The 14,896-nt window shown below is 35.6% G+C and overlaps 1 protein-coding gene across 1 annotated transcript in view; it reads right to left on the reverse strand.

Moving 5' to 3' along the window:
• Positions 1–595: 595 nt before the first annotated feature.
• LOC131434926 (cytoplasmic tRNA 2-thiolation protein 1) overlaps positions 596–14,896 on the reverse strand; it is a 57,631-nt gene continuing 43,330 nt past the window's right edge. The window contains exon 2 of the mRNA XM_058602213.1: positions 596–1,615. Coding sequence (XP_058458196.1) covers positions 662–1,615 — 954 coding nt within the window. The 3' untranslated portion in view covers positions 596–661. The remainder of the gene's footprint in view (positions 1,616–14,896) is intronic.

Consider the following 14,896-nt stretch of genomic DNA (forward strand, 5'->3'; position numbering starts at 1 on the left):
TGAAAAATCCGGTTCTATATATATATATATATATATATATATATATATATATATATATATATATATATATATATATATATATATATATATATATATATATATATATATATATATATATATATATATATATATATATATATATATATATATATATATATATTTATATATACACTAAGGTCTTTTTTTATGCGGTTTTTTACGCGATTTTTTTTATGCGAATTTTCAGAGTTATGCGGTCTTTTTTTTATGCGAAGTTTCAGAGTTATGCGGTTTTTTTTATGCGAATTGTCTGAGTAATGCGATTTGCCCTTCTGCGGTCTTTTTTTATACGAAGTTTCAGAGTTATTCGGTTTTTTTTATGCGAATTTTCAAAGTTATGCGGTTTTTTTTATGCGAATTTTCAGAGTTATGCGGTTTTTTTATGCGGTACGTAAATTCGCATAAAAAAAGATAAAAAATAAAAAAAAAACCGCATAACTCCGAAAATTCGCATAAAAAAAGTCGCGTAAAAAAAACCGCATAAAAAAAGACCGCATAAAAAAAGACCTCAGTGTATATATATTTAAATAAGGTTTCACTTTCGGATTTGGAAACAAATAGAAGTCATGTTATACTGAGAATTTTTCTTTGTCCACATTTTGTTATGCGTATACATTATGTATTAAAAATCGTTCTTCACCAAATTTACAGTAATTAATCGATCTGCTTTTGATTTTTTTCCTATTCCTAATTTTGGTAAACCTCGATTTAATCCTTCTAATAGTACACATGCTTTACATGGTTGTTGTGATGATATGAAGCCACAGCGTTTACACACATCTCTAGAAGGTTTTTTAACACTATGCTTGAAGGATATTTTCTCTCCTGAATGAATTATATCGATTATAGCCGATGGTTTAACCTTCTCTAGGTCTTTTAGGAACGCTCTTGCATAGCCCCGATATGCATTCGGGGAAAAAACACATTCAGTGGAAAAGTAAACTATTTTTTTGAAATGTGCATACATTACAATTTCTTTTTCATATGAATATTTCAGTGGTTTAACACGCGGCACAGAATTTGGTTCATTTCCACCTGTTTGAATTTCACAGCATCTACATAAACGTGATGTGTCCCCGCGCAATATGTTCATCAAGACAGTTTCGGCTATATCGTCTGCGTTGTGTCCTGTAGCAATACAATCTACACCAAGCAATCGCGCCCCTCGATCTAAAGCTTGTCTTCTGAATACTCCACAAAATGTGCAATTGTTAGATGCCCCTATGTTATCAACAATTTCATCCATAGTCCAGTTATAGAGTTCTTTATAAGACAAAATCTTAAGTTCCATATCGTAATCATCACGATTTTTTTTTACTGTTTCAAGACTGTCATCTCGATATCCTGAAATACCTTCATCTATTGATAGTAATTTCAACTCAATACCGTATTTATATCTTTCGTTAAGAATCTTCAGTACATGCGCTAAAACAGTACTATCTTTCCCTCCACTTGCAGCAACAGCTACTAGACTTCCTTGTTTAAAAATTTTACTCTGTTGAATAGTGGTATGGATTTCTGTTTCGAACGCTAAAAAGAAACACTCTTTGCATAACGCATCTCCAGTTTTTGGACGCTGTGAATAAGATATAAAAAGTTGTTTGTTATTGTTTTTTTTATAAATGAAATACGGTTTATTTATTAAGAGATAAGGATTACAGACTTTAGGATATTAATTCATTCTTGACGTTCGAGTCAACACTGTTTAAAAGGGTGTCTGAACTGTTCTGATAAACTGAACAAATGTCTGCGTGTGTGTGTATGTCACCTCGGTGACATGATTATCATCGGTATACAATTGGCTTGAAGCCGAAATTTTTGGTTCTTTGGATCTAGTTCGCTGTCAAATGCTGTGTTTAAGCAGTGTTCACATCATTCTTCATGCGGTTACACCAACATAATGAAACGATTTCGAAGGAATATAATCAAACTATAATAAACCATACATTTCGTTTCTTATTCAAAAAGAATTCAAACTACTGGTTTCATAAAGAACACAAGATCAGAATTATGCTTGTATTGAGTTTGACGAAATTAACTTTTGACACCAGTGTGGTTTGATTGTATTAACTTTTGGATGCAGGGTAATGTCGGATGCGCACGATACGCTTTACATTTTGTTTCCTCTTGCATGAATTTTGATCAGAGATTAGTCTACAAATCATAAGATTTCTTATATAATACTGCTGGGCTTTCGTCGTCAGACTTTTGAACTTTCCGCGACGTTTTTTTTTTTTTTGCTCGCAAACTCAATTTTGTGTATCATACTTTAGAAAGAAATTGAAGCCTGCAGATATTTTTTTGAATTTACAGACTATGCAACCATAATTGTTTTGATTCGATATAATGGTTTTTGGTTAAACGAATCCTTGTGAAACGTATGTTTTAGTCAATATTAATATTAGGCACTTGCTAATCGTTAGTGAGCATTTACAGAGAACAACTCGAGCTTTTATTCTCTAGCTACGGTAATAACTTAAGTAACAGGTCTCAATACTTAAAAAAATTAGTTTTTGAAAAGTATTGTTTGAAGTTAAAATCTCATAATATAAATATTTTAATATATTCACTAATTAAATGACTACTGTCATTCAGTAAAAAGCGTTCAAGCAGACAGGTTGTGTTACTGGCTTGTGAGTTAACGGCTATCACCGAGTCAAGGCAACTTTAGCTGCAGGTAAACAAAACCCACCTGCTCCTATTGCAAACGCAGCAAAAGCTGGTGTACAGCCAATATTCGGGGCGTTCCCGACTTGGAAGCAATCGAAGAAGGCCATCCCACTCGTACGCACAGAGGTGAAGAGACACAGAGGTGCGAACGCATAGAAGTGCTCAAACACTGAGGTGCGGAGACGAAGGGGTGTAAAGGCACAGAGGTGCTAAGGCACAGAGGTGCTACGGCGCATCAGCGCAAAGCCACAAAGACAACCACCAGGTATCATTTCGTATGGTATACAGTACCGGTTGCGGTGGACAAAACGAAGCATTATCGCGTGGTGCTACACAAGAAGCATCACAACTCATCGTCAACAAGAGCTACAACGCTGTATCTAAGGCCAGGTACAGACAGCGTACAGACCAAGCTCAGAGAAGACCACGACGGCAGAGCATAGAAGACAGCAAATTTAAAATAGTTGGAGCGAGCTTCATGCCGAGTACCTGTGGGAAGCAGAAAGCGACTAACAGGTAGATCTATAATTTTAATTTCTTTCACTTCAAAGAGTATTCTCGTTTATATAATTCAGTTGAGATCAATTATTTAAACACATTTATGTAATGGATGATCTAATGGATGAGAATCCAGGAGATCCATCTCTGCCAACAAGCGAAAATTTAACGGTTCCTAACTCGCAGAGAACGAAGTTTTACAATGAAACTTCAGCGGGCCCATGGATAGTATATTTTCGGCGTAAAATGAAGGCATTGAATTTATTTTATATATCTAAAGAATTGACATCACGATTTCCCGCTACCAAAGAGATCTTAAGAGTCCATAAAGACAAGATCCGTGTTGTAGTCGATTCCTTAAAGCAGGCTAACGAGATTGTTGTTTGCGAATTATTTACCCGCGAATATCGCGTATATATTCCTTCGAAAGACGTTGAAATAGACGGTGTTATCACCGAAGCGGGTCTTTCGGTTAAAGAGTTGCTTGAGCATGGAGTTGGACGTTTTAAAAACTCTATGCTTGAGAGAGTAAGGATACTCGAGTGCAAGCAATTGTACTCAGCATCTTTTGAAGAAGGAAACAAAACTTATCGACCTTCGGATTCGTATCGAGTAACATTCGCTGGATCTGCCTTGCCTAGCCATGTCCACATCGATAGAGTTCACCTTCCTGTTCGGCTTTTCATACCAAATGTTATGAATTGCACGAACTGCAAAAAATTTGGCCACACAGCTACTTACTGTAGCAATAAGTCGAAATGTACAAAATGTCGAGGGCCTCATAAGGATAATCTTTGCGATAAAGATATTGAAAAATGTGTTTATTGTGGGGAAAGTCCTCATGATGATCTTTCAGTATGCGCTGCATTTAAATTGCGTAAGGACAAAATGAAGCTTTCTTTAAAAGCACGGTCTAAGCGCACATATGCGGAAATGCTCAAAACTATCATTTATGTCCCACCTTTGGAATCCGAGAACGGTTTTTCAAATCTCGCGGAACCAGATGAATCTGACTCCGACGGAATTAGTGAAGATACCTCGTTTGTCACTCCTCAAGGGTCTGTTAAGAGGAGATTAACAAACCACAAAATACCAAAAAAGACACCTAAAATTACACCTTCAAAAAAAGATCCCCGTGTTAAACGGCATTCCTTCCAATAGCTAGAGATTTTTTGAAACAGTTATCAGCTCAATGGCCAGTTCTTTCAGGTTTTGTATCATTTGATGGATAATTTATCATCCGCCGCAAATGATTCAATCACTGTTCTGCAGTGGAATTGTCGAAGCATCATGCCAAAACTTGATTCATTTAAAGTTTTGTTGCATAGTCAAAAATGTGATGTATTTGCTTACATCAAACATAGCCTTAAATTTTAATGACTTTAACATTATACGTCTCGATAGAGACTCTCCGTATGGTGGAGTGCTTTTAGGAATTAAGAAATGTTATTCCTTTTATAGATTAAACATTCCTTCGACTTCTAGTATAGAAGTTGTTGCTTGTCAAATAAACATTAAAGGAAAGGACATTTGCATTGCTTCGGTATATATTCCTCCAAGAGCTCAAGTTGGACAACGACAGCTTAATGAAATGGTCGAAGCCCTTCCTGCTCCACGTTTGATTTTAGGAGATTTAAATTCGCACGGAATGATGTGGGGTTCCGTTTACAATGATAGCCGATCATCTTTAATATATAATATTTGCGACAATTTCAACATGACAGTATTGAATATGGGTAGCATGACACGGATTCCAAGACCTCCTGCACGTCCAAGTGCTTTAGATTTATCTCTTTGCTCGACTTCAATTCGACTAGATTGCACCTGGAAAGTATTTCCTGATTTACACGGTAGCGATCATTTACCAATCATCATCTCAATTAGCTGTAACAAATGTATTGCTAATTCAGTTAATATTCTATATGATTTGACAAAAAATATTGACTGGATTAAATTCCAAAGTAATATGTCAAGTATCTTAAATTCCATGGAAGAGCTCCCCCCACTTGAGGAATATGACTTCCTCGTTTGTTCGATACTAGAGGCCGCTGAACAAGCACAAACCAAACGATTTCTTGGCCCATCGTCTAACAGAAGACCTCCAAATCCTTGGTGGGATAAAGAGTGCTCAGATGCTAAACACGCGAAACAAAATGCTTTCAAGGCGTTTTTAAAACGAGGAGGAGGAACTCCGCAGAATTTTGAAAAATTCTTGGTTTTAGAAACCAAGTACAAGAACATACTTCGGGTCAAGAAATGCAGCTATTGGAGACATTTTGTGGAAGGTTTGTCAAGAGAAACCTCAATGAGCACTCTTTGGAATACGGCCAGACGAATGAGGAATCGTAACGTAGGAAATGAGAGTGAGGAGTACTCGAATCGATGGATATTTGATTTTGCGAGGAAAGTTTGTCCAGATTCTGTTCCTACGCATAGCATTATTAGGGAGTCTTCTTCAAATGATGATTCCATTGATAGCCCCTTTTCAATGATGGAATTTTCCATAGCACTCATGTCTTGTAACAATAACGCTCCTGGGTTGGACAGAATTAAATTCAATTAGGTGAAGAATCTGCCCGACCTAGCAAAAAGACGTTTGTTGGAATTGTTCAACAAGTTTCTTGAGCAAAATATTGTTCCACCTGACTGGAGACAAGTGAAAGTTATCGCCATTCAAAAGCCAGGGAAACCAGCTTCCAATCACAACTTATATAGACCTATTGCAATGTTGTCCTGCATCAGAAAATTGTTCGAAAAAATTATTCTTCGACGTCTCGACACTTGGGTCGAGACGAAAGGTTTGTTATCAGATACTCAATTTGGCTTCCGAAGAAATAAAGGGACGAATGATTGTCTTGCATTACTTTCGTCTGACATTAAAATTGCCTTCGCTCAAAAACAACAAATGACCTCTGTATTTTTAGACATTAAAGGAGCATTTGATTCAGTTGCCATTGATGTTCTTTCAGACAAACTCCAACATGGACTTCCAGCGGTTATAAATAATTATTTGCACAACCTTTTGTCAGAGAAGTCCATATATTTTTCACATGGCGATTTGGCAACATTCAGAATTAGCTACATGGGTCTTCCGCAAGGCTCATGCCTCAGTTCGCTCCTGTATAATTTCTATGTAAACGACATTGACAGCTGTCTCGTAACCCCATGTACACTAAGACAATTGGCAGATGATGGCGTGGTTTCAGTTACTGGATCCAAAGCTATTGATCTGCAAAAACCATTGCAAGATACCTTAGATAAATTGTCCGTTTGGGCTGTTCATCTGGGTATCGAATTCTCTGCGGAGAAAACTGAGCTGGTTGTCTTTTCAAGAAAGCATGATCCCGCGCAACTTCAGCTTCATATGATGGGAAGAATGATCCAACAGGTTTTGACTTTCAAATACCTCGGGATGTGGTTTGATTCCAAATGCACGTGGGGAGGACACATTAGGTATCTGATAACAAAATGCCAACAAAGAGTAAATTTTCTTCGAACGATAACAGGTTCTTGGTGGGGTGCTCATCCGCAAGATCTAATAAAATTGTATCAGACAACGATACTTTCAGTGATGGAATATGGATGCGTTTGCTTTCGTTCCGCTGCAAATTCTCATATTATCAAACTGGAGCGAATTCAGTATCGTTGTTTGCGAATTGCTTTAGGCTGCATGCATTCGACACATACAATGAGTCTTGAAGTTCTGGCGGGAGTTCTTCCATTGAAGGATCGTTTTTGGGAGCTTTCGTCGCGACTGCTAATAAGATGCGAGGTACTGAATCCCCTAGTTATTAATAACTTCGAAAGGTTAGTTGAGCTTCAATCTCAAACAAGATTCATGACTGTATATTTTAACCATATGTCACAGGAAATCAACCCTTCAAGATATATTCCTATCCGTGTCAGCCTCCTAAATGTCCCTGACTCAACTTTATTTTTTGACACATCCATGCAGCGCGAAGTGCGTGGGATCCCGGATCACCTACGCTCTATGGAAATCCCAAAAATATTTTCACGTAAGTTCAGGTATATTGACTCTGAGAAAATGTTTTACACGAACGGATCGCGAATTGAAGAAGCGACAGGGTTTGGTATGTTCAACAATAATGTTTCGGCCTCATTCAAGCTTCAAGAACCTGCATCTGTTTATATAGCAGAGTTAGCAGCAGTTCATTATAGCTTGAATGTAATCGTCACATTATCTCCAAACCATTATTTCCTCTTCACAGATAGTCTGAGTGCAATTGAAGCCATTCGCTCAAACGCTGCTGTCAAAAATGAACCGTTTTTCTTGGACAAAATAAAACAGTGTCTGAACGACATATTGAATAATAATTATCAAATCACAATAGTCTGGGTCCCGGCTCATTGCTCCATTCCAGGCAATGAAAGAGCCGATAGTTTTGCCAAACGTGGTGCTATTGAAGGTGAAATTTATGAGCGACCGATTGCTTTCAACGAATTTTATAGCGCGACTCGCCAAAGAACACTTGCCAGCTGGCAAGCTTCTTGGGATAGAGATGACCTGGGTCGGTGGATGCACTAAATTATTCCTAAAATTTCGACAAAGGCATGGTTCAAGGGGCTGGATGTGAGTAGGGACTTCATTCGTTTGATGTCCAGACTCATGTCCAATCACTACACGTTAGATGCACATCTCCTTCGAATTGGACTTTCCGAAACTAATCATTGTGCTTGTGGCAAAGGCTATCGCGATATTGATCATGTCGTTTGGACATGCGTGGAGTATCGTGATGTCAGATCTCAACTAATAAATTCCTTGCGTACCCAAGGTAGACTATCCAATGTCCCAGTTCGAGACATTCTTGCTTGTCGTGACCTTTCTTACATGAAACTTCTTTATCGTTTCATAAAGACAATTGAAGTTTCAATTTAATAATTGACCCTTTTGAGGGTTAGTTCTGACTCCTACTGCGTCCATTAGTTCATCCAATAGCAAAATTTTAATAAAAATGATGTGCTGATACAAATAAACTAAAAATAGGTTACGAGATCAACAACAAAATGTATAAAAATTTAAGCTTATCTTATAATTTATAGCAGTTAATCGCTTGGTTCAAATAATGTTCTTAAGTAGATTTAATAATAAATAACGAAATAGCTAATATGATATTTAAAATATAAGAGGAATATGTTTTATTAAACTCAAATCGCTGTGACTATATTAGTATTATATTAGGTTAAGAATTCTATGTGAAAGTGATGATACGGCGAAGAAAAACTTATGTAAATTGCCTTAAGAAATAAACGTATATATGAAAAAAAATGACTACTGTGTTACAATAGCAATATTTTTATTTGATAAAACTAATTTAAAATTTACGATCTTCTCGTAGCATGAAAGAAACGGATAATTTAAGTGTGTTTGCAATAACTTTTCTTAATATTCTTGCCATTCTTTCTATATTTACTCATACTTATTGAAAATACAAACAAACGAAGCAGAGCAGAAACGTTTTTACCTCAGTCGGTGTTGAACAGTCGTTCGCACCGCACGCATATAGCTCTTGGCTCCTGGAAAATTTTTCTGGCTACCTAGAGTTTCATTGATTCAGGGCTTCAGTCTTTTTCGAGGCTACCTGAATCACTAACAGTCTTTTTAAAGACTATCAATTAGTCAGGCAAGGCTATACAAAGAGTGATATTAGAGTGACTAAGTGATACAAAGAGTGATATTAGAGTGACTAAGTGATACAAAGAGTGATATTAGAGTGACTAAGAAATTAATCAGCCTTTTAAAGGCTAGCTATTCAAAGAACTATTATTCAAAATTCATAATTCCATTCATTTAAAAAATGCCGGCGTTCAATCGGAAAGGCAACAAGCCTAAGGCTTAAAATAATTCAATACGGAATAAATCACAATCCGTTATTCAACATTTTTTCCAATAACATTCACGATCTTATAGAATCTGAATGTAAAAATAAAAGACAACGGACGGATTTCCCTTGCGTTGATCCTATGCCGTCTAACAATATTTACGAGATTCTTCCTGAATCCGATTGTAGCGACATAGAAGAAAATTCTTCAAAAATTCCCAAAATGGACGCTTGTCGATCTGAGAAGAAACAACAATCTATGCCACCAGTGACGGTGATGATTTCCGACTTAAAAGCATTCCGTACTGAGCTTTCTACTTTCCTCCCGGAAGTAAAAGTCTCATTTCAAATCGGACAAAGAGGAGAATGTCGAGTCTTGGTTGATGGATTGGAAGATTACGAACGACTTATTCGATATTTGTCCGAGAAACTTCATAAATTTTATTCATATGATATAAAATCAGACAGACCCTTCAAGGCTGTCTTGAAAGGCTTATCAAATGATCAAAGTATTGAGGAAATTAAAAATGAAATCAAAGAATTGCTTGGTTTTGCCCCTTCCCAAGTAATACTTATGAAAAAAAGAGCGAATGGTACTTCTAAACCACGCTCTGGAATTTCCCATGAACTTTACCTAATACACTTCAATCGAAGTGATGTAAACAATTTGAAAACTTTAGAAAAAGTACGTTTCATTTCCCACATTAAAATTCATTGGGAACATTATAAACGGCATAATCGTATTGCAAACTTAACGCAATGTCGTCGTTGCCAAGGCTTCGGTCATGGAACCAAAAATTGTCATATGGATATACGGTGTTTGAATTGTGGTAAATCGCATTCGAAAGACGTTTGTCCAATGAATGAAACCACTGATAAATTTTCATGTTCAAATTGCAATGGAAATCATAAATCCAATTATTTGAAATGTCCTGTCAGGGAAAAAATTTTAAACGCTCGTTCGCTTAGACAACAAGTCAAATCAACGAACTTAAATTTACAGAACATACCTGAAAATCAAAAAACCGTAACAAATGCCACGCCTAATTCTTCTAAGGCACCTATTTCTTCTAATTTAAAACAAAAAACAGGTACGCCTGCCAATTCGTCTTCTAACGAAAACAATTTATTGACAGATAGATCGACCTCGTCATCATCTTCTTCTAATGTCAGTTATGCTGGTTTATTAGGTAGAAATCTACCACCTATTTCTTCTAATGTAAATAATCAAAACACAGGACCGCCTTGCAGTCCATCTTCTAACGAAAACAATTTATTAATAGGTAGACCGGCCAAATCATCATCTTCTAATGGCAGTCTACCTACAAATATTCCTTCAATGCCATTCGCTTCTTTAAATGAAGTCGATTTAGGCGATATAACTGAAAATAAAATGATCTACCTACAAGATCAACTTTTTCAAATGATCATCCAAATGAATTCGACTTCATCACTTTTTGAAGCATTTCAAATCGGATGGAAATTTGCAAATAATATTATATTGAATTTAAAATTTAACAGTGATGTTAAATAATCATTTGAATATTTTAAATTGGAATGCTCGATCCTTGAAATCGAGTGAAGATGAATTTTATAATTTTCTCGAAGTTTACAAAATCCATATTGCCATTGTGACAGAAACTTTTCTTAAACCAAATGTCAAATTGAAAAGTAATCCACATTATGTGGTTCATCGATTTGACAGGTTTACTGGAATGGGTGGTGGAGTTGCCATTTTTGTCCAACGGCAAATTAAACATCGAATTTTACTTTCTTTCAATACTAAAGTTATTGAAAGCTTGGGAATCGAAGTTGAAACCATTCATGGAATTCATTTCATCGCTGGAGCATATTTGCCATTCCAATGCACCGGCGAACAATTAAATTTCTTTAAAGGCGATTGGCAAAAACTCACAAGATATCGACCGAAATTTTTCGTAATAGGGGACTTAAATGCTAAGCATGTCCAGTGGAATTGTAGGCAAAATAACAGTAATGGTAAAATACTTCATAATCAACTCTCAGCTGGTTACCTCACAGTTCTTCATCCCAGTAATCCTACTTGTTTCTCTTCCGTGAAAACCCCGTCTACAATTGATCTGGTTCTAACGGATCAAAGTCACATTTGTAGTGATCTTCCTGTAACATTCAGACTTTCCAACGAAGCTATAATTAATCCAATTAGTTCTATATTCAACTATCGTAGAGCTAATTGGTTGGATTACAGATCTCACATTGAAAATCATGTGGATCATGAAACTATTTTAGAAAATTCTGCGGACATCGACACAGCAATTGATAATTTGAATCATTATATTATCGAAGCTAGAAATCTTTCAGTTCCCAAAGCTCCAACTAAATTAAATTCTCCTATCATCGATGACAATCTTCAACTGCTCATTCGGTTGAAGAATGTTCGTCGACGACAATATCAACGTTCTCGTGATCCTGCTATGAAAAACATAGTTAAGGATTTACAAAAAGAAATTAAACATAGATTTACTATTTTGCGAAATGAAAATTTCGCTAAAGAAGTTGAACAAATTAAACATATTCTAAACCTTTCTGGAAACTTTCTAAGGTTCTTAAGAAATCTCAGAAACCAATTCCAGATCTCAAGGAAGGAAATCAAATACTTCTTACAAATGGCGAAAAAGCTCAAAAACTTGCTCAGCAGTTTGAGAGTGTACACAATTTTAATTTGAACGTTGTGAGTCCTATTGAAAATGAAGTCTCACTGAAATATGAGCATATTTCAACCCAAGTGTTATCACACGATGACATTATTGAGACGAATTTTGAAGAAATTAAATCAATTATTAGGAAACTCAAAAACATGAAAGCTCCTGGTAATGATGGAATTTTTAATATTCTTATTAAAAATCTTCCCGATGTTGCCTTGAGACTCCTGGTTAAAATTTTCAACAAGTGTTTTTCATTAGCTTACTTCCCAAAAAGATGGAAAAACGCCAAAGTAATTCCTATCCTGAAACCTGATAAAAATCCTGCAGAAACATCAAGTTATCGACCAATTAGCTTACTTTCTTCTATCAGTAAACTTTTTGAAAAAATTATCTTGTTGAGAATGATATCTCATATAAATGAGAATTCAATTTTTTTACCAGAACAGTTTGGATTTCGCCATGAACATTCAACTACTCATCAACTTGTCAGAGTAACGAACATGATAAAAGCAAATAAATCTTCTGGGTTATCCACTGGAGTTGCTCTTCTAGACATAGAAAAAGCATTCGACAGTGTTTGGCACAAAGGCTTAATAGTAAAAATGTCTGATTTCCAGTTTCCTATTTATTTGATCAAAATGATTCAAAATTATTTAACTGATCGTACTCTTCAGGTTAGCTATCAGAATTGTAAATCTGAATTGCTACCCGTACGAGCGGTGTTCCGCAGGGTTCGAGCGTAGCTCCAATCTTATATAATATTTTCACTTCTGATCTTCCAAATCTACCCGTTGGTTGTCAGAAATCGCTATTCTGTGACGACACAAGTCTGTTAGCCACCGGTAGAAATCTAAGAATGATCTGCAATCGCCTACAAAGAAGTTTAAATATTTTCAGTGATTATCTGTCAAAATGGAAAATTAAACCAAATGCAGCAAAAACGCAATTAATTATCTTTCCTCATAAGCCAAGAGCTTCTTTTCTTAAACCAAACAATAATCACATTCTCAAATTGAATGGCTTGGAATTGACATGGTCTGATCAAGCTAAATACTTAGGTTTAACGTATGACAAAAAACTCACTTTCAAGGATTACATTGAAGGAATCCAGGCAAAGTGTAATAAATATATTAAATGTTTATATCCTCTTATAAACAGAAATTCTAAGCTCTGTCTAAAAAACAAGTTGTTAATTTACAAACAAATTTTCCATTCAGCCATGCTTTATGCAGTACCAATTTGGTCAAGTTGTTGTTCCACCAGGAAGAAAACGCTTCAAAGGATTCAGAATAAAATTCTGAAAATGATTTTGAAGCGTCCTCCCTGGTTTAGTACAAATGAGTTACACAGACTCACAAATATAGAACCATTAGATGTAATGTCACATAATATTATAAGCAAACTCCGACAAAAATCGATGCAATCTTCAATTGAATCGATTCGCTCTCTCTATTAGTTAGTAAGTTAGTATATAAGTTTCTTTTTCCCATTACACAATACAAGTAGGTTTAGAATTTTCCCTACACAAAAATCTCAGAATTGCGGAAGCAAATAATGTCCTCATGGTAATAACCAAATCATATATATAATAGGGCTGAAAAGTCACCACTTGTGGCTGAACACCCAATTTAAATCTTAATAATTTAATTTTAACTCATATTCCAATAAATAGTTTAAAAAAAAATAAAATAAAATAAAAACGTTTTTACCTTTTTTTATATATATATATAAAATAGGTATAGAATTCGCTCAAACTTTAGAAAATTTTTCCGAGGCCCAGAGGGCCGAATGACATATACCAATCGATTCAGCTCGACGAACTGAGCAAATATCCGTGAGTGTGTGTGTGTGTCTGTATGTGTGTTGTCAACTAAGAGGTCGAGATCTCAGAGATGGCTGGACCGATTTTGATCAAACTATTCGCAAATGAAAGGTCTCCCCGTCACCCAAAACGCTATTGAATGGTTTTGAGATCAGATGTTTAATTTTTGAGTTATACGAAGTTTTATGTCAAAATTCTCAGTTTTTTGACAGTAGCTGTCACAATTGACCTTGAAAACAGAATATGTTTTCAGACTTAGATTCCGCACGATAATAGCTATCCAACAAGCCATACATTGTTAAATTCCGTCCATTTTTAACGGAGATATCGAAATTTTTGTGTAAACGACTTTTCCCCCTATTCTAGTAGTAGAAGTTTTGAGCGCTGTATGACAAAGAAATGCTTGGGAGCAACGGAAAACACGATTTTTTAAACTGTTACATACAATTGTTTCTAAGTACCAAAAAGACTGTGTACAGCATCCTTTTTCATGACATTTAGTCTCGGACCGATTTTAGCAGGGCTCGTTTTTGGCAACATAATCGTTCGAATATGACATATATAAACCAGATGATGGCAGAATTTATTTAAAATATATTGTTTTAAACTACTTACAGCAATAAATGCTGGAAGAACATAACAGCCATATACCATTCGAATCAGTTCGTCGAGATCAGCAAATGCGTGTGTGACAAATAATTTCACTCAATTTTCTCGGAATTTTTTTTTCTACAAATTCAGATTCATATGAAAAGTCGTATGCTCCCAAACAAAGTTCCTGAATTATGATTGGTTCCGACCTCTGGTTCCGGAACTACAGGATGATATGTGAGACGAAATCAAAATTGTGTAACTCATTTTTCTCGTAGATGGCTGAACCGATCTAAGTTTCAAATGAAAAGTTTAAAGATTCTGTAAAACATCTTGCTTTTCAGTCAGATCCAACTACCGGTTTAGGGGATGCAGGGTGATTGGTATAAAAATGTCTATTTCACATAAATTAATCAGGTTTATCGGGTTAGCAGATTTGGATTGTCGATAACCAAATAAACTTATTTCAGTTTTAGTGGTATTCAGTTTTCGATTCGGAAGGCACTAAAAATTTAATTCGTACTACGATTTCTCAAAGATGTTTACACTGATTTTCAAACATTTTGAATTCCGGGTCCAATATAAAATCGTTTCTCAAAGCTCATCGTTTTCTCAAAAAAGCCTAATCGAATTTCAAAAACAAAAATTCAAATTAAAATAAACTAAATACAAAAATTATTTTATTTTACCCAATTATAACTTCCGATTCTCGAAAATTCAAACCGATATAGAAGATGACAATCCCGAAAAGC

This window comes from Malaya genurostris, chromosome 3 (assembly GCF_030247185.1).
Source record: "Malaya genurostris strain Urasoe2022 chromosome 3, Malgen_1.1, whole genome shotgun sequence".
NCBI lineage: Eukaryota > Metazoa > Arthropoda > Insecta > Diptera > Culicidae > Malaya > Malaya genurostris.